At 37.9% G+C, this 24,695-nt stretch overlaps 3 protein-coding genes across 3 annotated transcripts; 1 reads left to right on the top strand and 2 right to left on the bottom strand.

The window, feature by feature from the left end:
- On the bottom strand, window positions 1-3,177 carry LOC18009225 (myosin-binding protein 2). The gene is made up of 4 exons (XM_024151096.1): window positions 2,040-3,177; window positions 1,783-1,941; window positions 385-1,659; window positions 1-288 (listed from the first exon to the last, which is right to left on the bottom strand). The coding sequence occupies exons 1-3, from the start codon at window positions 3,067-3,069 to the stop codon at window positions 467-469; spliced, it is 2,382 nt and encodes a 793-aa protein (XP_024006864.1). The 5' UTR covers window positions 3,070-3,177; the 3' UTR covers window positions 1-288; window positions 385-466.
- Window positions 3,178-13,193: 10,016 nt separating this feature from the next.
- Window positions 13,194-14,353, top strand: LOC18009033 (NAD(P)H-quinone oxidoreductase subunit L, chloroplastic). Its single transcript, XM_006390780.2, has 5 exons — window positions 13,194-13,437; window positions 13,539-13,628; window positions 13,723-13,830; window positions 13,934-14,028; window positions 14,106-14,353. The coding sequence occupies exons 1-5, from the start codon at window positions 13,282-13,284 to the stop codon at window positions 14,254-14,256; spliced, it is 600 nt and encodes a 199-aa protein (XP_006390842.1). The 5' UTR covers window positions 13,194-13,281; the 3' UTR covers window positions 14,257-14,353.
- A 37-nt stretch (window positions 14,354-14,390) lies between these two features.
- LOC18008011 (transmembrane protein 214) lies at window positions 14,391-17,373 on the bottom strand. Its single transcript, XM_006390779.2, has 9 exons — window positions 16,773-17,373; window positions 16,535-16,672; window positions 16,252-16,440; window positions 16,016-16,153; window positions 15,786-15,904; window positions 15,565-15,697; window positions 15,350-15,479; window positions 15,035-15,258; window positions 14,391-14,944 (listed from the first exon to the last, which is right to left on the bottom strand). The coding sequence occupies exons 1-9, from the start codon at window positions 17,286-17,288 to the stop codon at window positions 14,678-14,680; spliced, it is 1,854 nt and encodes a 617-aa protein (XP_006390841.1). The 5' UTR covers window positions 17,289-17,373; the 3' UTR covers window positions 14,391-14,677.
- Between the last annotated feature and the right edge of the window lie 7,322 nt (window positions 17,374-24,695).

Here is a 24,695-nt window from a genome sequence, read left to right as displayed (position 1 = left end):
CTACACTACACACACATACACTCATCATTCTACCTTTTTTTTTCTATTACCACTCATAAAGACAAAAAAAGGTGAAATTATGCTGACACTCTCCTCTTTCTAAATAAATCTTCAATTTGTATATAATTAAAAAAACGAAGAAATACGGACATTCTTGTCTGACACTTTTTCCTCAGAGAATATTTTTTCATACTTTATCTGAGACTTTTTTTTTTATGGCGTTTTCTTCTTGATTCTAGACCTTCTTGTTGTTCCTTGCCTCTCAAGCAACACACTCACCTGCTCGACCTTATTACAAGCAAAAAAATTGAATCTTCTTTAAACTTTGGTTTCTTCAGCTGGTTTAAGAAAGCTTAACTGAAAAAGAAAAGAGATATTATATACCTGTATGATTTGTTCTGTTCATGCCACCATATTCATAGAGTGGCCTCAAACTGAAACTCAAACGCAAACACAAAACTCAAACTCAAAAACTCATGTCTTCATGATTTTCTCTGACGTGAATAAGATCTATATTCTTGAGATCACGCAGATGTTGCAGAATCTCATGGAGGAGATGTACACCTTTGTCCCCTTTTCTCAATGAACCAACACAATGCCTCAAGAACTCTCTATCTGCCTCTAGAGCTTCTAGTCTCTCGTATAGTTCATCCACTTCTTCTTCCACAGTCACATTCTCACCTCTCTCCGACTCATCAACCCCGTTTTCGTAGTGGTTTCCATTTTCCATCTCTCCATCGACCGCGTCAAACAATGGAAGTAGTCTCTTTGACTTGATGATGACTCTGTGCTTCCCATTTGCCTCCTTGCCATGAAAATGCCCGTTTCCATTATTAATGCTACCATTACTCTCAAACGTTTTAACTTCCTCTTCCTCGTCCTCTTCATCATTCAGAGCCGTGAGTTTCTCCTCAAGAAACTTCAACCTCCCAAGAATCGAAAGCCTCTCACCTTCATAATCATCTAAACACTCATCAAGACGAACCACAACATTAACCGGAGTGTTCTCCATCTCATTCTCTGAAACTCCCTCAACGTTCTTGTGCAGTAACTCACCGTTGTTCTCATCTGAATCACCATTATTATTATGTCTATACGTTGAATCAACAGAGGAATCTCTCATTCTCCTCCTCAACATCCCCATTTTCTCTTTAGCTTCGTACTCCTCCAATCTCTTTCTATACACTTCAAGCTCCTTCTCAAGCTCTGCGTTCTCCTTCTCTCGTTTCACCATAAGCTCATTCAACAGCTGCAAGGCTTCTTGATCGAACTCAGATTGCTCTTCCATCATTCTCTGATACTGCAAAGCCTCCATCTGCATCGCCGCTTTCTCCTCATGCAACCTATTGATCATCGCCATTGTTTCATTGGCAGCAGTCGCAGACGCGCTTCTCTCTTCTTCCAGCTCCTCGTATAACGCGTTAAGCGCCTTCCTCTCTTCTTCTAACTCCGATTTCAGCTTGTCCACGGTGAGTACTCCTTCGTGGCATTCAATATTGTCAAGAGACTCTGCTTCGGATCCTCTCCGGTCTAAGTGAAACATTGCGTTATGCGAGGTTTCCATCGAGCCTGAAGTTTCAAGAAGCCGCTCTTGGTCGGAGTTTAAGACAGGTCTCTTTGTTTCAATATCAACTGTTCTGAACTCCAACGTATCATTCTCTGTTGAAGAAGTTACGCATACAATGTTGAAAAATGTTTAATTACAAAATCTAGAACAGAGAAGAAAAAAAAACCATTTTTGATAAAGTTTGCTACTTTATTTCTGTGGTTGAAGTAAATTACCATGATTGTTGTCGTCGTCATCGTCCTCGTCAAGAATGAGTTGGTGGGATTGGATATCTCCGATTTGCTCGTGATCAGGAATCTCTGTGCCTATAGAAACTTCTGCGTCTGTTTCTTCATCGTTCTGCATTTTCAGTGTATCATCATCTATCGAAGAGCCTGCGATATTAGTAATAAAAAGCCATCAAAACTCGAGAGTAATTAGGAGAAAAAAAAAAAAGTAGAAAAGTTGTCGACTTTTTTCAAATCAAAAGCACCTAGATTCGTCTCAGCATCGTCAGGTTTTGATTCCTCCGGCGAGGCAAACTCGGAGATTTCACCGGAGAATAATAATCCACCGTCCTCCGCCGCGAAATCAGGTTCGGCGCCGAAATCAAGAATAAAATCTCCGTTAATATCGGAAATCTCTCGAACTTCCTCGCTCGGTTTGTAGAATTCGACGGGAATCAAATGGCAGTCTTCGTCGTCAATGTAGAACTCGAGATTTTTCGGCGGAGCAGTTTCTTCGGCGGCCTCCATAGCCAGATCCACTTTGTGTTCTTCCTCCTTTTCCGTTGAAGTTTCTTTGTTACAGTCGAAACTCGATACATAGCACGAGAATTCATCACCTTTCTCATCATCATCATCTTCATTATCCGTAGAATCGCTGTTAATTTCCTCCTTCTCTGCTTCTTCTTCTTTCCTCTGTTCATCAAGCTTCTCCTCTGTTTCTTCTTCTTTTCTTGTGTAGCTTCGTTCCTGAGAATCGATCAAATGTACGGATCCTATGGTTTCTTCTTCTTCTTTCAAGACGAAGATAGATCGGGACCGTTCGATAAAAAGCTGACCATTGTGGATTTGAACATCATCTCCGATCAGATTCCGTGTTATATCTCCCAAATCAGGATCGATCGGAGAACAACACGACCAAGCTGTCTTCTCTACGCTACTACGATCGACCAAATCCTTGAGAAACTCTTCAGAGGACAAGCGAGCTTCTCCAAAACCTTTTGATTCCTCTAGAGGTTTCGAGCGTACTCTGGAAATCTCGAGGGCGTGATCGTCGCAGAGGAGATCTCTGTGGGAGGTAGATTCACCGGAGGCGTCGAAGAATCGATCGAGTCTGGAGCAGAAGAGACAAGGACGCTTGAGACCGAAGTAATCAGCGAATCTGAGGATGAAGTAAGAGAAGAGAGAGTTGAGAAGAATGAAGAAGATGAGAGACCACTCGAGGAAAGCGTAGACGAGGACGAGAGTGATTCGGTTGGTTTTCCGGTGGATTAAGGTCGCGAATTTGTTGGCCGCCATGGAAGGAGAAGAAGAAGAAAGAAGAAGACTCAAGAGTAAAAATCAGATTTTTGCAATATTTACAGAGAGAGAGAGAGAATGTGAAAGAGACGAAAGGTGTGTGGGACGTATTGTGGGAGGCAAGAGAAAGACTTGTCAGCTTAAGTAAGTTTAGCCAGAGAGTCGGACCGACCAATTAGACTTTTGTTTTATTTTTTCGTAAAATGGAAAACATCAAAAGAAAGATAAGAGTCAAGAAAGAAAATAGTTTAGGATAGGCACAGGATTTATTATCATATATGACGTTAATATCATATTTATTTGATACTACTATATTAAAGGATTTTTACCAAAATAATCAAGGTCATTAAGTACTAGTATAATGAATTATATATATTTATACTTAGTTTTATCATATACTGAAAACAAAACAAAATTACTAGTAAAAATGTTATTGATTTAAGGTTGACCAAGACGTTAGGTGTTTTTACACCATTTTTGGGATTTAGTCTCTAAAGAATACAAATTTTCTTCGGATTTCGGTTACTGTTAAAAAAAAGAATTATCGTTCATTTGATCGTCCTATCTATTTCAGACATTAAATCTTCATTTGCATTCATAATTTCATTTAATATTTTATAAAAGAGACAATGCAAATATTTTTAACATAATTTTTTTTAAAAATGTTTTAACATAGTTTTTGTTTTTAAAAAAATTAACATATTTTTTACATATAAATGCAAAAAATATTTAAAACACCAAGTATACTAACAATACTTAACAAAAAAAAACTGTCAATACTTTTAAGAGGATAGAGTGGCTTGCGAAAGGAAAAAGAAGGAAAAAGAAATGAGGCGAGTTGATTTTTAATTTGCTGCAGGGACGAGTGAATTTATAATTTTGTAGCGCAAAATTAGCTACTGATTTATGGTTTATGATTTTTATTTTTGTTTTTGTCGCCAAATTACTGATTTATGATTAAAACTTAAAAGTTTAAAAGTTTAAGTTTTTTTTTTTTTGGTCAAATAAAAAAAGTTTAAGTTTAAGTTTAGCTTTACCAAAAAAAAAAACTTAAAAGTTTAAAACATTGCTCGTGACGCAATCATATTGTTGAATTTTATTTTAGATTTATTTAGCTCTCTTTGAAATATAATATAATAAATAAAATATATATCTTTTACAGAGTTTTTGCCACGTGGCCTATTTGACCCCGCCACTCTGCCTTTAGCTTTGGAGATTAAAAAACGAGTGGGCCCATTGCTATGACCCAGATGCGCATAACGGGCCCTACATTTTAAAAAATCTAAAATTTCACATATTCAAAGGATTTGTACTGAAAAACTTTTAAAATTAAGTAAAAACTACATTTATTTAGTTATTGTTTTAAAGTTATACACACAAATTAATAAAATATTAATTCTATTAATTTTTAATATAAAAATATTTTTAATTATCTACTTAAACATAATTCAATTAATAATAAACAAATTATATAATAAAAAATTATAAAAAATAAAAAACTAATAAATTTTGTATTTAAAATTGAAAAATAAAACAAACAAAATTCTCTAAAATAATTAATATAAAACGGAGAAAGTATTTAATTTATACAAAAATTCTTTACTAATTTTTTAAAAAGTAATTTAACTTTTCTGAAAATAGTCTTATTTTCAAATAAGTGCATTTTGTTTTTGTAAAAAGAACATATATACACATTTAAACGACGTAGTTTTTTTTTAAAAAAAATTAAGAGTTTTAAATGATTTATTTTTCAACTAAATAAAGATCACATAAACATTTCAACTATATTAGTAATGTAGAAACGCTTCAAATAAGTTATTTTAATGATTTAATCTGTCCATCAATAATATCGTTATATCAAAACAAGATTAGTTTCTGTAAAAAGAAAAATAACATGAATTGTTGTTACTTTTTATGTATATTTTTTTGTTTGGTTCTTTGAGAGTGAAAGACATTAAAGTTGTGAATGAATAGAATCTAGAATATAACAAAGAAAATTGTATGACTGTTGGAATTTTATTGACATAACAGGAATCTAGAACATAAACTAATTTGTAAAGATAATCGATTTGGGGATTGTGTTTCAATGAGCTTGAATACTATTAATGTTATTTTTTTTACTTCTTTTTTATTTAACCATAACATATATATAAAAAAAGAATTCAAAAGACAAAAGAACAGAAAAATACCATTGAACATTTGAACTTAAGCTTCATGTACTTGGATATAAACATGATTCAAGCTTTCTTCAATCCCACTTCATTTTTCCTTTTTCTCAACCTTGGTTATATGAACTCACAAACTAATGGGTTTTAGGAAAATAGTTAAACAATGAAAAAGCCACTTCCTCTAAAACATCGTTATAAAAAAATGGCGATATAAAATTTTGAAGTAGACAACATTCATAGCAGATAGACAATTACATTTGTAATGTGTGTCAACAATGTAATAGTATAATAGATCTTCTAAATGGAAAGAGCAAATAAAATTAATGGAAAAGAAATATGTGAGAAATTACGAGCAAGGATTTTGAAGTTGTTCTTGTTATTATTCACAGACCTTAAAGTCTAGTATTTATATAATTACATATGTCCATAACAGATAAGACCAAATCTAAGAAATATAGAAATATGCTTATTTACAAAGATACGATGATATTCTTTAAATATGTCCAATACCCCCCCTCAAGTTGGAGCGTATAGGTCACGGATGCCCAACTTGAAATGAAAAATATCGAATTCTTTGCGTCCTAACGGCTTGGTGAGGATGTCTGCTAGTTGTTCCGACGAAGAAATATGAGCAGTTTTAATCGTGCCGTTGAGGATCTCGTCGCGGATATAATGACACTCCATCTCTACATGTTTAGTTCTTTCATGAAAGACAGGGTTTGCACTAAGATGTAGTGCTGACTGATTATCACATTTGAGTGTCATCGGCTCCGTATGAAAAATGCCAAAGTCATGAAGCAAAGCTTTGATCCATTTGAGTTCGCGAAGGACCTCCATCATTGCGCGGTATTCGGCTTCCGTAGAAGAAAGAGAGACCACGTCCTGCCGCCTAGTCTTCCAAGAGATGATGGAGGAACCAACCTGAACAATCCAACCAGTTAAAGAGCGACGCCTCACCGGGCATCCCGCCCAATCAGAATCACACCATCCAGTAACGTGGAAAGAAGAGTCTTTCCGCAATATGATACCCTGACCCAAAGTGCCCTTCAAGTAGCAGACCACATGTAAGGCAGCGTCCCAATGCTCGATACGCGGAGCCTGCATAAACTGTGTGAGCACATGGATCGAGTAAGAGAGATCAGGTCGAGTCGCTGACAAATAGACCATACGTCCCACTAGACGTCGATATCGTTCGGGATCAGAGAGCAATGGTCCAGACGCTAAACCGAGACGATGCTTCTGATCGATCGGAAAACCTGCTGGTTTACAACCAAGCATGCCAGCTTCAGTCACAATATCGGTGCAGTACTTTCGCTGACATAGATAAAATCCATCTTGATTTCGTGCCACTTCGAGGCCCAAGAAATATTTGAGAAAACCAAGATCCTTCATGTGAAAACAGGTCGAAAGATAAGACTTGAATGCTCCAATGAAAGTCGATGAATTACCTGAAATAATAAGGTCATCAAAGTAAACCAGAACGCGAAGTGTATTTCCATCCTTGGAATAAGCAAAGTAAGAGTAATCTGTTCGCGCCAGCGTAAAACCAAATGCACGAAGTGCCATTGCTAGTTTCCTAAACCAGCAACGAGGTGCCTGTTTAAGGCCATACAAAGACTTCCGGAGACGACAAACTCTTTTGTTGGAATCAGATTGAAGGCCAGGAGGAAGTTTCATATAAACTTCTTCGTCAAGATCACCATGTAAAAATGCATTGTGGACGTCCATTTGATGCACTTCATGGTCGAGTTTCGTAGCAACATCTAGAAAAATTCGAACTGTGGTCATATTGGCAACTGGAGCAAAGGTTTCAGTGTAATCAACGCCTTCAATTTGATTGTTGCCAAGTACGACCAATCTTGCTTTATATCGCTCGAGTGTACCTTCAGATCGAAGTTTGATACAGAAAACCCATTTACAACCGAGAGCAATCTTGCCTGGAGGTAAATCTTCGAGATCCCATGTTCGATTCGCTTCTAACGCAGAGAGTTCAGAGTTTACTGCATCATCCCACACTTTCTCTTTAATAGCTTCTTCGTAGGATCGTGGCTCAACCGCAAGAGTAAGTGCCACCATATAACTGCGATGTGAGTCAGAAAAACGAGCACAGGTATGATAACCTGAGATGGGATAGACCGTACCTGAGGACTGTGGAGCAGGCGACGTGAGGGGTTGTGTGAGTGAGACTGTATTGACGACAAAATCTGTAAGTCGAGTGGATGGTCGTTTTTTGCGACAACCACGCCCTAACTGTTCAACTACAACCGGTTCTGTGTCAGGCAACCCATCGGAAGAATCAGAGTCATGGGTAGATGAAGCAACATCGTCTGTGGGAGCATCGTTGGTGGCAACGTCATCCGTGGTGGGAACATCATCGATAGTGGGAACAGTTTCTTGTGTCCCAACATCGACATCACCATCATTTGGAGAGGAGTCTTCTTCTTCAGCAAATGCGGTTGGTGGTGTAACGGTCAGAGGATCAATGTCAGTCGTCGGTGGTGGTGATTTCAAGAAAGGAAATTCATCTTCTTGGAAAATAACATCGCGCGAGGTAAAGAAAACTTCTTTCTCAAGATCGTAAAGTCGCCATCCTTTCTTTCCATAGGGGTAACCAAGGAAGACACAACGTCGACTTCGAGAAGCAAATTTATCACCGTGATGATTCAAATTATGCGCATAACAGAGACAGCCAAACACACGGAAATGTTCAAACGCCGGTGGTCGGTCATAGAGCAACTCAAAGGGTGTTTTATCGCAGAGAAGCTTTGAAGGTGTGCGGTTGATCAAATAACAAGCTGTGAGGGCGCATTCAGCCCAAAATTCAATCGGTAATCCAGCTTGAAATCGCAATGCTCGCGCCACATTCAGAATGTGACGATGTTTCCTTTCCACTCTTCCATTTTGCTGAGGAGTACCGACGCATGATGTCTCATGTATAATACCTTGTTCGCGAAAGTAAGATGAGAGACACATGAATTCCGTTCCATTATCACTCCGGAGAACCTTTAAGTTTCGATCGAATTGCCTTTTAATGAGAGCAATCAACTCACGTAGGCGAGCTGAGACCTGAGTTTTATCGGGAAGCAAATACAGCCAAACAGCTCTTGAGTAGTCATCAACAATAGTCAAAAAATATCGAGAGCCACAAAATGCGGATTTGCGATATGGACCCCAAAGATCACAGTGGATTAATTCAAAAGGACTTGTAGCTTTATCATAACTATCAGAAAAAGAGTTCCTTGTTTGCTTTGACCGTAAGCAAACATCACAATTCGAAAAACACAAAGCAGAACTAAATTTAAAACGAACACCGGGAACTAAACCAACAACTCTAGAAGACGGATGACCAAGGCGACGATGCCACAAAACACCTTCATCACCAATACTTGTCTGAAAAACAGCCACAGTCTCGATGCCTCGGAAGCGATACAGTCCCTCACCCTCACGTTCACCTGCACCAATCAATGTCCTCGAGATTCGGTACTGAAAAATTACCAAACGATCAGTAACTTGTCCAACAAGTGAGTTATCTGTCACAAGCTGGCCAAAGGAGATAAGATTCGTATGAAATCCTGCAACATAGTACACATTCTTCAAGTGAAGATGTGATGTCAGTCGTATCGTGCCTTGTTGGTCAGACAAGACGTTTTCGCCGGCCGGTAATCGAACAGAAACAGGAGAAACAGGACAAATGTCATTAAGAAGGTCAAGACGACCAGTCATATGATGAGTCGCCCCTGTGTCTAAAATCCAAATAGGTTCAAGAGTCTTACCACTCTGACGAGAGGAATCAGAGTTTGAGCTGTTCGGATGAAGAAGCTTAACCAGAGTCTGCCACTGGGCATCAGAGAAGCCTGTCAATCCTTGTCGATCTGCTTCGGTGAGAGCCATGTTGGCTGCGATTTGAGGCGGAGCTCCAACGACCTGAGTCAAGTTTGCATGGGCAGCTGGTGTTTGTCCTCCATTCGCTTGCAGATTGTTTCGATTTTGCGGCCTATCTCCCCACCACTCTGGAAAACCGATCACGCGAAAGCACGAGCTGGCTTGATGTCCGGTTCGACCACAACTAGTGCAAGTGACTTTCGCGTCAGGATTTGGAGGTCGTTGTCGCGAGCCGCCACCGCCAGTGTTGTTGTTTCGGTTTCTTGAAAACGTCATCTGCGAAGAAGAAGCTTGAGCTGTGAAGCTCATCACGGCGGTTGCTTCCTTCTTCGCATTCAACTGGACCGTTTCGTTCTGTACGATCGTTTGATACACTGTATCAAGGTCCGGAAGAGGGATTTGAGCGCAGATCTGAGACCGCACTGCTCCATGAATCGCGTCGTCAAGACCATAGAGGAAGTCGTGAACGCGAATCATATCACGTTCCTTCTCGTGTGCAGACACCAAATCGCATTCGCACTTTCCGCAACGGCAGGTTTTACTCGTCGAGCATTCAGCCATGGCGTCCCATATTTTGGTCAGCTTTCCAAAATAGTCTTCAACTGAAGATCCCATCTGTCGACAATTTGCGAGAGCGCCTCGGAGCTGTTGAAATCTCGCACCACTCTTGAGAGCAAATAGTTTCTTGATATGATCCCAGAGCTCCTTAGCGACCTCTTTATGAGAGATGTTAGATCGCAGCTTCGGTTCGATGGTGAGCTTAATCCAAGTCACCAACAGATGGTTGTTTGCCAACCAGTCTTCGAGATCGGGAGAGTCAGCATCGGGTTTTGGTATGCTGCCGTCGATGAAGGCGAATTTCTTCCGAGCACTCAAAGCCACAGGAAGATTCTGAGCCCATTCATCGTAGTTTCGTCCGTTCAAAAGCGGCTGCGAGATAACGGCGCCAAGGTTATCTCCAGACGTCAAGTCGTAGGAAGAGATGGTCTTCCTTGTCGAGGTCGGGGTCGTCGCTGCTGATTTGTCAGCCGCTGTGGCAAGAGCTGTGTCGTCTTTTGCCATCGAAGATCAAAGAGAAGAGAGTATCGAGTATTAAAAAGGAAGAACAAGCAGCAATCAGGATTCAATGTCGTGGCTCTGATACTATGAGAAATCACGAGCAAGGGTTTTGAAGTTGTTTTTGTTATTATTCACAGACCTTATTATCTAGTATTTATACAATTACATATGTCCATAACATATAAGACCAAATCTAAGAAATATAAAAATATGTCTATTTACAAAGATAGTTCACATCATGTGCCGCTTTTAAATCCAATAATATGAATCGTTCTAACATTATGTGCCGCTTTTAAAAATAGTTCACATCAAAACCGATTTCATTTTCATTAGACCATCTCCATTTGTTGACGGGACATTTCAACATTGTGATGTTTGTTATTTTATTATAATTCGATTCGTTAGCGGAATGATTCACATTGGTAACACGGGGACATACAAATTCTGATTTTTTCGAAAACACATTACAATAAATATAATTTGATTTGAGCTCGTGGCCTGTTAATACGCGTGTTAGCGAAGAGATAATCACCACCAAATGTATAATACGTATCTAATGTATAATAAGTAATAAATAAATAATATTCGACCGGTCCAGTTACTCCAGTATATCAATTTAAATTCATAAACCAATGTCAAAATTAAATTAATTAATATAAAAGAGATCTACACCAGAATTCGAAAATTCGAAAAAATAAACATATACACATAACACAAACACAGATATATTGAAAATTATGCGTAAGGATCTTGTGATTTCAATTTCATTAAGCAACAATATAAATATATAATTTTGTGAATGGAAGGTGTGGGTGTGACACATACAAAGTTTAATGACAGGTCAAACTTCATTGTTTTTCTAATATTTTTAATAAGTAATAGTAGAATATATATTTCTGTTGTAAAAAACATGAAAATTTGTCAACAACACAAAAAGTAGAATATTTCCTTTTTTCTTATTTTGAGAATATTCATATCTCTATATTTTTAGATTCTAAGCTAAATATAGGTGCCTGGTTTATTTCTTGGTCTAAAGTTGATTGATGTATAAGAAGAATATAGTACCTGTGAAGATGTAAGAAAAACTTATTTAGAACAAGTGTTTCAGGTTTTGAAGAATCAAAATTAAAAGTTATTTAGATTGTTTTTGAACCAAACCAATATATAAGAATTTTTTCGAGGAGAAAAAAGATACGAAGGGGATAATGTATTGGTTTGGTTCAAAAACAATCTAAGTAGTTTTTCACTTTGATTTTTCAAAAACTCAAGTATTTGTTGTGCAAAACAAAGTGTTTTTGTATTGATTTAACATTAAATTTAATAAAGAAGATATGAACCTAACCTAAGCAACTATTTTAATGGAAATCAACATATGAATTAGACCAATTTAAAACATAATTATACTACTACTAACCAAATTTTTATACCAATACTCTATATATTTTGTTTATTTAATCATAAAAAACGAGGACAACAAAAAAAAATTCATAAAAAACAAGAAAGAACAAGCGACCTCAATGATTAACATTCGTCGGCTGAATCAATATCGAGATTTTAAAATTTAAAATGGTGGTGGGGTTTGCAGCATAAGCTTTTAGTTTAAGCCTTTAACATGTGATTAACTTTCCGCAACAGTAATGGCGCTCCAAAATCCCACAAAAGAAGAAAATTATTTTGACAGTCACTTAGGATTCTGATAAATGTGAAAACTTAGAATAACTCGCTAGTCGCTTCCATGAAAAAGTATTGTCGCTACACTTTATTTGAGAATGGAGAAAGGGGTTTCAAGATTCCAAATTTGAGGTCACCATTTTTTTTTTATATCATTGTATTCTCTTTTTTTTTTTCTAATGCAAAAATAGTATTTTTATTTGAAATCTAAGGCAATGACTTTTATAATACTACAGAAATGGTATGGGACTAAATATAGAACTACTATAAATCAATATATATCTGTATTGTATAAAGAGTAGGAAGAGTGAAAGTGGTGAGAGAAATGATGGTGAATTGAGAGCTGTTGCAGAGAGGTGGGGATCCAGTGGCCCCTCTTTTATTCCATATTAAAAGCCATTATATAACTCTTAACTAAATTTGCAATAAATCGAATAATCTTTAGAGAATATCACATAGGACAGACTATACACCCAGTTTATCAAATTATAGGGTTTTCAATCACCAAAGCTTCAAAGTTCAATTATGGAGAATACACCCAGTTGTTATGTTCTTCATAGACCCAAAAATAACCCATTCTTGTAGAGAATAACAGAATCATGCAAAATCTAAAAACTTATAAAAATAGTGCAGTAGTGGACACAAAGCATGTTCTGTGTTATGGGAGATTCATGTCTTGTTTGCCGTCTCAAAATCCCTGTTAAATGAGACGTTAAAATGTCTTTGTCTGTGTCTTCACTGTGAAGAATATTTAAAGGGACAGTTTTTGTCTGGCTAAAGAATTCTGTTTCTCCATGAGTTTCGTCGCAAGCCCTTTGATGCTTAAATAAGGTAACACTATCAGACCAACTTCTTCTAGCTCAGTCTAAAGTACATGTTTCTTTAAGTACTGAGGTTCTGCATTTTTAACATACCACACATCAAGGATTCTCTTTATGTAATGAATGAGGATCAAAGATCATAGCTTATAAGTAAGCGAAGGATCTCACAAATCATAATCAGTTACTGTGACTGAATCATTGTATCTATTTGTTTGCTTATACAAGCTTTGAACTATAAGAGAATGAAATGGTTACTGTGGTAGAATCAAATAATTGTAACAAAAAAACCATTTTTGGGACGGAATAAATAATTGTATCCATTTCATTCTCTTATAGTTCGAACTCGAACTTGTGACATCCCCAAGATTAAGGACTCAATTCTTATTAACAAAACTTTGGAATAAATGTGGAAATTTGGAAAGAGATTTGTTGTTTTTTTTTTTTTTTTCTAATTTCATTTTCATATATGCCAAAACAAAACATGGGACCGTTTATGACACGTGGAATTTATGCGATTCAGAAGAAAAGATAACACTCTCCGCCATTAGAACCAATCTCAAGAGATAAGGAAACTTCACAACCAAGAAAAAAACCAGACAGAACAGAAAGAGATGAGCCGTTGCTGCTCTCTTGGGCTCTGTGCCCCGAATGGTTTGTCCTCTTTCTCCTCAAGGCCTCGCATTCGCAGCGTGAAAGCTCCTCTTTTTATCACATCTCACACCAAACCCAACTCTAACACGGATTCAGATTCTGATTCTCTTCTTCATGTAAGACTTCACTAGCTTGGAAAAAATCTCTGCTTCTTGAGCTAGAATTATATATTTCAGAACCATTTTAGAGTTACAATTGGCTGTTGTTTTTACTACAGAATGTTGCCAAGATGAGAGCCAAGGCCAGTGGTTTCTTAGGAGCAAAGAAGACAATCTTGGCAGCTCAACTCGGGGCAGTCCTTGCCACGGTAAAGAACATAAGAGACTTCGCTATTCACTGTATATTCACGGTTGAGAGTAATAAAGAAATGGCAGTAAATCGAAAATCTTTTTGTTTTACAGATTGATCATCCGGCGCTGGCAATAACCGGAGTCAACCACGAGCAGGAATTAAGCAGCGTTGTGCTCGATATCGGGATCATATCCGTTTGGTACTTCTTAGTAATGCCAGTAAGTTTGAGACGAAAACACATTGTATTTTCAAAGATTTATAGATAATTCATTTTTCTGAATTTACTTAATTTGGGGATTATATACCTAATGTGGTGGTTAGCCAATCATCATGAACTGGTTGAGATTAAGATGGTACAGAAGGAAGTTCTTTGAGATGTATATACAGTTCATGTTCGTCTTCTTGTTCTTCCCCGGGTAAGCATCATTAACGCCATTATTCGTCTATTGATGCTTACGCTCTCTTGTTCTTATCAAAGTTTATTACTTTGCAGGCTACTGTTATGGGCACCATTTCTCAACTTCAGAAAGTTCCCAAGAGATCCATCTATGAAGTATCCTTGGGACAAACCAAAAGACCCCTCCACTATCAAAAACGGTTACCTCAAATACCCATTTGCAAAGCCAGAAGATTACGACTACTAAGCCTGGGATTCACAAGTTTGTTTTATATCTTGCGACTGTATATACTCTGGATTCAAGTGAACACAATGTAATGGCTTGTGCAGGCTCTTTTCTTAGATTCGGCTTAAGGCTTTGGTCAACATAACAAAGAGGAAGAGACGAAGCATATATAGTAATAAACAGAAATAACTTTATTGTCATCAAGAAAAAAGAAGAAGAAATAAATTGACACAGAGTCTAAAAACCTTCTACACACCTGCGAGCTTTTGAATAATAAATTATGAAAACGAAACCCTCATTATTTTCTAGTCCAGCTTTTCAAAATTTTGGTATCTCGGAGCGTAAAAGGCTTTAACTTTTTAAGTAAATACTCTACACCGACGATAATCAGAGTTACCTCTGCTTATCGTCCTCATGTTGTTTTGCTTCTTTTCTCTCTTCATTATCCAAAAGCTGTGGTGATTGCATTATAGTATTGGTCCAGGCCCAAAGAGTCCACCAGGTTCATCAGTTCTGTTGTAGCCTCCGGGTTGGAAGATAGAACAGCTGCAGCAGCGGCTCCTGCAGCAGCTAAAACCACAGCAGTAATGGCTGTTCCTTTGAGGCAGCCACTTCCACGGGAGAGTCTCCCTGAGATCACTTTGCAGGACTTGTCAGCTTCTTTGCAGAGAGAAGCATTAGCTCCTCCATCACTGATGGCTTCCTCGTTCTAAAAACATCACAGGTCAGGTCAGAAATGTTAATTACAAGCGAGTAGAGGGTGAAATTGGTTATAGTTTAGAAGAGTAAGAGGCATTACCTTTAGCCTGAATCTCTTCATGGTTCGGCTGAGAGTGAGAGCATCACTTGGTGATGACAGTTTGAGAGAATGATCCTTCCATTCTTCTACAAGCTTTTTAAGAACAGCAACACTAGCTCCTAGATTCTCCTTATAGAGATTGTCCCAATGCTTGCAGCAATCAACGTTTTCAGTCACAGCCCAGATAGCAATTGCTGTAGCTTCCTTGGCTAAAACAGGATTTCCTGTAACAACGGTAATACATTAGAACTCTTTTTGGAGAAGAGAAAGAAAGGGAAGCAGAAAAACTCAGGGATTCAAGGTCTCCTTTGTTACCTTCTCCAGCTAATTTCAGAGCAAAAGTGAATATCTGTTGTGTGGTTTGTTTCATCGCCTTGCTTCCTGGTGCACCGGCAAGAGCCACTTCCTTCAGCAACGGATATATTGCTTCAAACCTCTCTGTAGCCTGTGTACATACAGAGACCATGCTTATGATTCAGAATCGGCAACAAGGTTTTTGCTTTATTAAATTCCAGTACTTTACTACTTACCTTTACTCTAGAGGATGAAGAAGGGAATGTAAGCCGCACCAAGATCTCAAATGAAGGAGGTGGAATCAGTCGCTCTCCTTTCCTTACAGCTCCATTTACAAGTATGGTCCGAGCCTTTGGATTCGACGTAATTCTGATAACAAAGTTGCGTAAAACAAGATCAGACAATTATTATATAGCAGAAGGAGATCAGAAACAAAAAAACAAAATCTTTGACTCACTTCTCAACCAACTGCAGTATGAGATCCCTTGACTGAGGGTTGCAGTTTTTGTTACCGACTACAGGTAACAAGTTGTGTGCCCATGATAATAAGCCTACAGATAAATCACCTTGGGAGGCCTGTCCACGTTTTACAGTTACTCAATTTCATAACACAGATCACAACAGAAAACACAAATCTCGACACTCTTGGTCCTCATTTACATAAAGAGAAAAAAAAACCAGACAAACCTGAGCCATCATCCAAACTGTAACCGGAAGCTTGTCTTGTCCCTGATACTTGGGATTCTCCCTCAAAGTCGGCAACACATTGGCCAAAGCATCAGGTTTTCTACGCAACACCATTGCCAATGCAACGAATATTCCCACCTAACCGTTAAACGAAAAGAACATAACGGAGCAAGTCAAACAAAGGTAATAGATGCATAGCATATGCAAAGATATCATGAAAAAAGTTTGTATATTACCGGAGATTTGGAAGAAGTGTGTTGTGCACCTTTCTTCCCACCTTTGGCACCTCCTTGTTGTGCAGCCAAATCTGTGAGAATACAGTCAAACGCCCACAACACAAAGGATCCTAAAGCCTCGACAGGACGTTTGTTGATCCAATCGACTGATGTTTTGTAGACTGGTTCAGGAATATGAGATAACGGAACCTATTTGATAAAAACAGATAAACCAATCAATCAGAGCTTCATGAGCCTAATCCTAGACACTTTGATCCGAAATTCTCAGAAAAATATTTCTTACATCGATCAATTTGGACAAAGGAGACTCTTTGAACATCTTCACCCATGGAAATTGCACAGATGATACTCCGGAAAGTGCTGTTCCAAAGTAATCGGCGAATCTCATTGGCTGAATCTCCGGCTGAGTCTCATACGATTCCTATAAAAAAAATCGAATTTTGATTTGTGGGTTAGCAAATTAGATCACAATTCAAAAGGGAAAATTTGACAAAACGGATCGAGCCGTCGCATGCACATACCGATACTTCGACGAGGAAAGCTGCGAGATTCGAAGGATCGATCTTCGCCGCAGCTTCAGGTAAAGAAACCTTTGGCTTCTTCTCCTTCTTGGGTTTCGGCTTTTTAGTTTCCTCCGCCTTCAGATTCTGCAACATCCTCGCCGCGATCTCCTCGTCGCTATCATCGAAATCGTAACCATCATCGTTGGATCGGCGTTTAGATCTCGACGCACGAGCACCGTCCGATTCATCCTCCAAATCAGCAGCAGCCATCTTCGCCGCGAGGATCCGACGTCTCCGATCCTCAGCTTGCTCCTCTAGCGAACGGAAGACGTTATCGCCGTTAGCTTGTGTTCCGTTAGCAACAGTCTTGCCGGAAACGCCGCCATTTACGGATTGATCAGCCGGTTTCTGCTTCCGGTTGCGTTTAGGGTACACGACTTTCTTCCATCCATGGTCGACGTGGGAGTTACCGTTAGCTTCCGATGGCGTCTCGAACTCGAAGCCATTGTACTCCACAGATTCGATCGGATCCATTAGCTTTTCTAAAGTTTATCGCTTTTTGTCTTTATTTCTCGATAATTCGCTTGCGTGAAAAACAGAGACCAAGTAGAAGACGAGATTTGACCGGAGAGAAAATGGTTTATATATATCTGAAGTGAGTAGAGAAAGATAAAACAATACCCTTGTTTGTTTAGGAAATTGCTATGGACACATATGAACCAATCTTTTACGGATTTGATTTAAGTTGGTTTTTACCAATCAACGTTAAACAACAAAATTTGGAAAAAAATATCTCAGCCTCTATTTTAAATATTTTCAGTATTTTTTTTAACCATAAATCTATATATTCATATTCTATTTTATTGATTGGTTTTCTCATTATTGCAAAAGATATTCTTGATGATTTTCTCATAACAAATACAAATTCCTTTTTTAATCGAAGGAGTATTTCATTATTTTGGTGAAGTCATCAATAATAACAAGACTTCCCTTTTCTATAACAAAATTATGTATCTAAAATATATTATCCTTTAATGTTTCAATACATAACAAAGATCATCCTTTTTAGTTCCCTTTTTAAACACATAACAATATTAATATTGGATGACAATCCAAATTTTAGATAATTTTCCAAAGTCGAATCATACTTTTATTATCAACTAGATCTTGGATGAATGTTCAAACCATGATATTTTTCTTATGTTTTTAAAAGCTAATTTTTAAATTATGTTCTTTATACCATTTAATATAAAAAGAAATCAAAACTTTAATGGTCAAAATTTGTACAACTAGTTGTTTTTTTAAGTGAAAATATTAACATTTTTAAACTTTTTGTTGCATAAATTTGAGAAATCAAAAAGAAAATTTAATAAGTAAATGAATACATATAATTGTTTACTAGCATCACATCCTACTACCATATATATTTAAAGTGTAACTAACTGCAACAATATTTTTATATGGTCCGTCTTAATAAATGATTTATATATCTCTATATATCTCTTCGAGTAGAAGAAGATAAAAGCCATATTTTTGTTTGTTTCCGAAATTGCTACTAATATATATATGCAAAAAGATTATGAACCAATCTTTTTGGGATTTGATTTTTTGTTGTTTTTTAACTAATCATGTTTTTCATTTTAATTTTTTTATAAAGATTACTGATTCTTTTTACCAGAAAATCTAGAAATGGGTAAACAACAAAATTTGGAAAAAAAATATCTCAGCCTCTGTTTTAAATATTTTCTGGAATTTTTAACCCTAAATCCAGTTTTCATATTCTATTTTCTGATTGTTTTTTTTTACGATTGCAAAAAAAATTAAAGATGATTTTCTCATAATAATACAAATTCATTCTTTTTAAAAAAAAAATTATATTACCTCATTATTTTGGTGACGTGATCAATGACGAGACTTACCACTACTATTAGGATATCAATATCAGTTTATCATCCTTGCATATTTTAGATTCATAACAAAATTAATGGATGAGAATCCAAATTTCGGGTAGTGTTTCTAAAGTTGGATCTTCCTTTTTAGTCAACCAGATCTTGGTTCAATGTTCAAATCATTATAATTTTTCCTATATTTTTAACCTATGATTTCTAATTTATATTTGTTCTGTTAAATATATAAGTGTCAGTTTTGAATGTGAATTAAGTTAATCCCACTAAAAAGAAAAAGAAATCGAACCTTTATATAAACAAAAAGAAAAAAATTTCCAGATATATTTACATATATATTTAAGGTGAAACTAACTCCAACAATATTTTCATATTGACTGCCTTAGTAACAGAAAGCTGTATTCACATTTCTTATTCATCTTTCTTCAATATTCAAGAAAAATTATAAGTTATAAAGAATCTGGCGGATTTTGTTGAGACAATCAAAATTCAGAAATCCAATAGAAGTGAATTAAATTGTTTATTACTGTTCTTTTTTACAGTGGGCTGGTTTAGTTTTGCTATAAAAGAAAATGGGTAGTAGTGCCTATGGTGGTGGAGAAGTTGTTGATATATAGTTAAGTAAAATACATAAACATTCACCTCTTAAGGTCAACGAAACTAAGTGGCCAAGAAACAACAACACACGTGATTAATACAACATGCTTGCATGTTGAAAGAGAAACCTTTTCCCACATTCCAACCACAAATCCCGTTTTCAGTTTGCATATTAGCACAACATTTCTCCAACTGTTAACAGAAAGAAATAAACAGCTCTGCAGCTCAAACAATTTTTGGTTTGTATCCATTTTTTTCCTATTGATTTTGTTGCCATTTCAAAAATTATAATTAAAAAAAAATTTTGATCCAGTTTTTTGATATTGTATAGTCCTTTTAGGTAACAATCTTTTTTTGGGTAAATAATTATAGTATTAAGGGAAAAACTCTTATCTTATTGTTTCTACAAGCAATGTATATATACATTACATAACTAATGTATCAGAAACCCTAATGGGCCATGAGACATTAACCTGATGGTTAATGGGCCGGTTACTAGAAATCCATTTGTTTATAACACTCCCCCTTGGACAAGGTAACCGTGCCTGTCACAAAATCGGGATCTCTATAATACGCTGGAGAACGTTGCCTCATTAAAACCTTACTAGGAAAACCCAGTGGGAAAAACCATGGTGAAGGAAAAAGAGTACAACACGCATTACTCCCCCTGGTTTAGGCATCACTGTAGATCTCTAAGTCTACGCATTCCTATCTGATGAATGAGCTTCCGGAGTGTAGAAGTCGGTAATGATTTAGTGAATAGATCGGCTGAATTTTCGCTTGATCGGACTTGCTGAACCTTGACCTGACCATCATTCTGTAGCTCATGAGTGAAGAAGAATTTGGGCAGAATATGCTTCGTCCGGTCACTTTTGATGTAGCCGTCCTTGAGTTGAGCGATACAAGCTGCATTGTCTTCATACATCACCGTAGGCTCCTTATCTTCGTCCATACCACAATCTGATCGGATATGCTGAGTCATGGACCGCAACCAAACACACTCTCTACAGCTTCGTGAATGGCCAAGATTTCCGCATGGTTGGATGAGGTAGCGGCAATAGTCTGCTTCATGGATCTCCAAGATATGGCTGTTCCTCCATGCGTGAAAACATAACCGGTTTGAGACCGGGCACAGTGCGGATCTGACAAATATCTTGCATCAGCAAAACCAACTAGACCATCCTTGTTATGGTTAGAATAAAATAATCCCAAGTCCTTAGTACCTTGAAGGTATCTAAGGATGTGCTTAATACCGTTCCAGTGCCTTTAAGTTGGACACGAACTAAAGCGAGCTAAGAGGCTCACGGCAAAGCAGATGTCTGGTCTAGTGTGACTAGCCAAGTACATTAATGCTCCTATGGCACTGAGGTATGGCATTTCAGGACCGAGGATTTCTTCATCGTCCTTCTTTGGACCGAATGGATCACTATCCAATCCAAGGCTCCTCACAACCATAGGGCTGGTCAATGGGTGGGCCTGGTCCATATTGAATCTCTTGAGTACCTTTTCAGTGTATGCCAATTGATGCACAAGGATTCCGTCATTGACGTACTCAAGTTGTAATCCCAAACAGAATTTAGTTTTGCCTAGGTCTTTCATTTCAAACTCTGCTTTTAAGCATTCAACTGTTTGGGCGATTTCACCAGATGTTCCGAGGATGTTCAAGTCATCCACGTATACTAAATCCTTTGTTTTGATATTTTCTGATGAAGATACATGGACTGATCGGATCGTTTTCGTAGCCTTCTCTGATGAGATATTCGCTTAACCGGTTATACCACATACGTCCACTTTGTTTCAGTCCATATAAGGATTTGTTCAGCCTAATGCAATGTTTATCACGAGATGCATGCTTATCTTTGAGCTCAATACCATCTGGTAATCTCATATAGATTTCACTGTCCAGTGGTCCATAAAGATATGCGGTTACAACATCCATTAACCGCAAATCTAAGTTTTCTCTTATGGCCAGACTTATGAGGAATCGAAATGTAGTTGCATCCACCACTGGAGAATAAGTCTCCTCATAATCGATTCCGGGTCTCTGTGAGAATCCTTGTGCTACAAGGCGTGCCTTGTATCTAACGACTTCGCCGAGTTCGTTTCTTTTACGCACAAAGACCCATTTGTTTCCCACTGGTTTAACATCGAATGGTGTCCTTAAGATCGGACCAAACACATTTCGTTTCTTTAAACTATTCAACTCCACGTTTATGGCTTCTTTCCATTTCAGCCAATCTGATCTACGAGTGCACTCAATTATAGACGTGGGTTCTAGATCCTCTTGCGTGTGCGCAATCTCAAGTGCTACCTTGTATGCAAATGTTTCATTGATGTCGACATCTTTTCTGTTCCATAGAGAACCGAATATGATATAATTGATTGAGATCTCATTATTATCAATCCCTTCAGAACCTTGAGTTTTGGCGTCCCAAACCTCTTGAGATGGTTCGATAGGGTAAGTATCAGCTGAGGCTGTATCCGTGTTCTCTTGAATCCCGGTTTCAATCATTGCACCTTTCTTTGATTTCCGGGGATTCTTATCTTTGGAACCTGGTGGTCTGCCACGTTTCTTACGTGCGTCAGACTCTGTAGCAACTTGACTTTTCCCTGAGGGGACATCTATTCGTACTGGTGCATTACAAGCTGGTATGTACGATTTGGTAACTTTGTTCGGGTCAGCAAAGGAATCTGGCAATTGATTAGCTTGCTTTTGTAAATGTATAATTCTTTGGACCTCTGAATCACATTCTAGAGTCCGAGGATCTTGCCATTGTGTGGATGTTTGATTCCATGAAAGTTCTTTTACCAGCTTGTCTGTCTCACCACCTAATCTAGGATATACCGATTCATCAAATCGGCAATCTGCATATCTGGCTTTAAACAGATCTCCTGTAGTTGGCTCGAGATATTTTATGATGGTGGGAGAATCAAAACCAACATATATTCCCATCCTCCTTTGAGGTCCCATTTTAGTCCTCTGTGGTGGTGCAATGGGTACATAGACTGAACACCCAAATGTTTTAATATGGGAGACGTCTGGCTCATGACCCGTTAGCAATTGGGATGGTGAATATTTGTGCTCACTAGATGATCGTATGCGTATTAGTTCAGCGGCATGTAAGACTGCGTGTCCCCAAGCTGAGACCGGGAGTTGTGACCTCATGAGTAATGGTCTAGCAACCCATTGAATTCGTTTAATGAAGGATTCAGCTAATCAATTTTGTGTATGGACATGTGGAACGGGATGTTCAACACTTACCCCCATGGACATACAATATTCATTAAACGCTTGGGAAGTGAATTCACCAGCATTATCAAGACGTATAGTCTTTAATGGGAAGTCTGGAAAATGGGCTCGTAATCTGATGATTTGGGCCAATAACCTAGCAAAAGCCTGGTTCCTAGAAGAGAGCAGACAGACATGCGACCAGCGGGTCGATGCGTCAATGAGGACCATGAAATATCTGAATGTCCCACAAAGTGGGTGAATTGGTCCACATATGTCTCCTTGGATTCTTTCCAGAAAGTTCAAGGTCTCTTTAGACACTTTGACTGGTGAAGGTCGGGTAATCAGTTTCCTTTGTGAGCAAGCTGTGCACTTGAGGTGCTGAGGGAAAATACCATTTGGTTTAAGGCTGTGCCCTTTAGAATTCTGGACTAATTTACGCATCATGTTCGCACCGGGATGACCCAGGCGATCATGCCAAATAGTGTAATCTAAAAACCGTGCTTTGATAGCAGCATTAGCCTCAATCATACTGACTTTAGCATGGTAAATGCCAGTAGATACGGCGGGTATAGTTTCAAAAACTTGTTTATGGCCATTTATCATTTTAGTGATAATTAAAAACTCTTTGTTCCCTTCATCCTGAGTTTCGATATGGAAACCATTCAATCTTATGTCTTTGAAACTCAATAGGTTTCTCTTAGAACTAGGTGAGTATAAGGCATCAGAGATGTCTAGATATGTGCCATTTGATAACAGCACATTAGCTTGGCCATGGCCCTCTATTAGGCTCGAACTACCCGCTATAGTGTTAATGTTTGCGGTTTTGATTACTAAATTTATGAAGTAATTCTTGTCTTTTAGAATGGTGTGGCTCGATCCACTATCCACAATGATATCCATATTGTCTTGCATATCTTTATTAAACAAGAATTATAATTCAATAACATGCAAAAATGAGATGTAAATAAAACATTACTCCATAAATTAAAATGTAAAAGCAAAAGGTTTTAAAATCCAAAGTAAAGACAATAAATCTCAAAAAACAAAAGATAAAAGTTTAAGGAGTAATGAAAAACAAATTCAGATTTTTGAGATCAATCAAGGAGGTCGGAGAGCTCATAATCCATGCCATCAATCTTATCATCCTTTGAGTCATCTTCATTGACTTGATGAACCAGGTTAGCCTCATGATTATCTTTCCCATACTTCTGGTAGAGCTCAGCAAGATATTTGGGAGTACGGCAGATCTTGACCCAATGATTAGTCATTCCGCATCTTGAGCAAGGAGTTGGTCTAGATGAACTGCCTCTTTGGGTCGGTTTGTTGATACCACGACCCTTACCCCGACCAAAACTGAGGTTAGGTCGGTTATCTTGGTTTGGTCTACCGCGTCCTCTGCCGCGCAGTCCATGTCCATTTCCACGTCCACGTCCACGATCTGAGGATCTGTTACGTTGGACGAAGTTGGACTCTTTTCTGGTTCCTTCTGGCAATGGGGCTGATCCTGGAGGCCGCATGGCACTGTTCCTCAACAGAAGCTGATTGTTCTTCTCAGCAAGCAGTAAGCAAGATATCAAATCCTCATAGGTGCTATGATTCATGGCACGGTATTGTTGTTGGAGAACAACATTGGGAGTGCCAAAAGTAGAGAATGTTTTCTCTAGCATATCCTTATCACTGACCTCCTCGCCACATAGTTTTATGAGTGCAACTATCCGAAAGAGTTCGGAATTGAATTCTTCGACGGATTTGAAATCTTCGAACCGTAGGTTCTTCCAGTCGAACTTGGCTTGGGGCAGTATGACCGTTTTCTGATGGTCATATCGCTTTTTCAGTGCCACCCAAAGTTCGAGTGGATCCTCAAGAGTGAGGTATTGTTGCTTGAGAGACTCAGCGAGGTGATGGCGGATAATAAATATCGCCGAGTACCGTTCTGTTTGAGTCGCAGTGTTGGGATCTTTGATGCATTCACCCAGACTTTTTGAGTTGAGGTAGATCTTGGTGTCAAGGGCCCATTTGAGGTAGTTATCTCCGGAGACAGTGAGTGCCTCATATTCGACCTTCTGAATGTTTGACATCTGAAACATATAATAATTTATGTTAAATAATCAATAGTATGAGACTATGATCATTGGAATAAGGGATTTAAGGTATTTTTGGGAAAACTTTCCATTTCAGGAAACTTGCTATTTTAGGAAACTTGCTATT

This window comes from Eutrema salsugineum, unplaced genomic scaffold, assembly GCF_000478725.1.
Source record: "Eutrema salsugineum unplaced genomic scaffold, Eutsalg1_0 scaffold_9, whole genome shotgun sequence".
Taxonomy (NCBI): domain Eukaryota; kingdom Viridiplantae; phylum Streptophyta; class Magnoliopsida; order Brassicales; family Brassicaceae; genus Eutrema; species Eutrema salsugineum.
The sequence above is the reverse complement of the archived record's forward strand: the minus strand, read 5'-3'. Positions and strand labels throughout refer to the sequence as shown.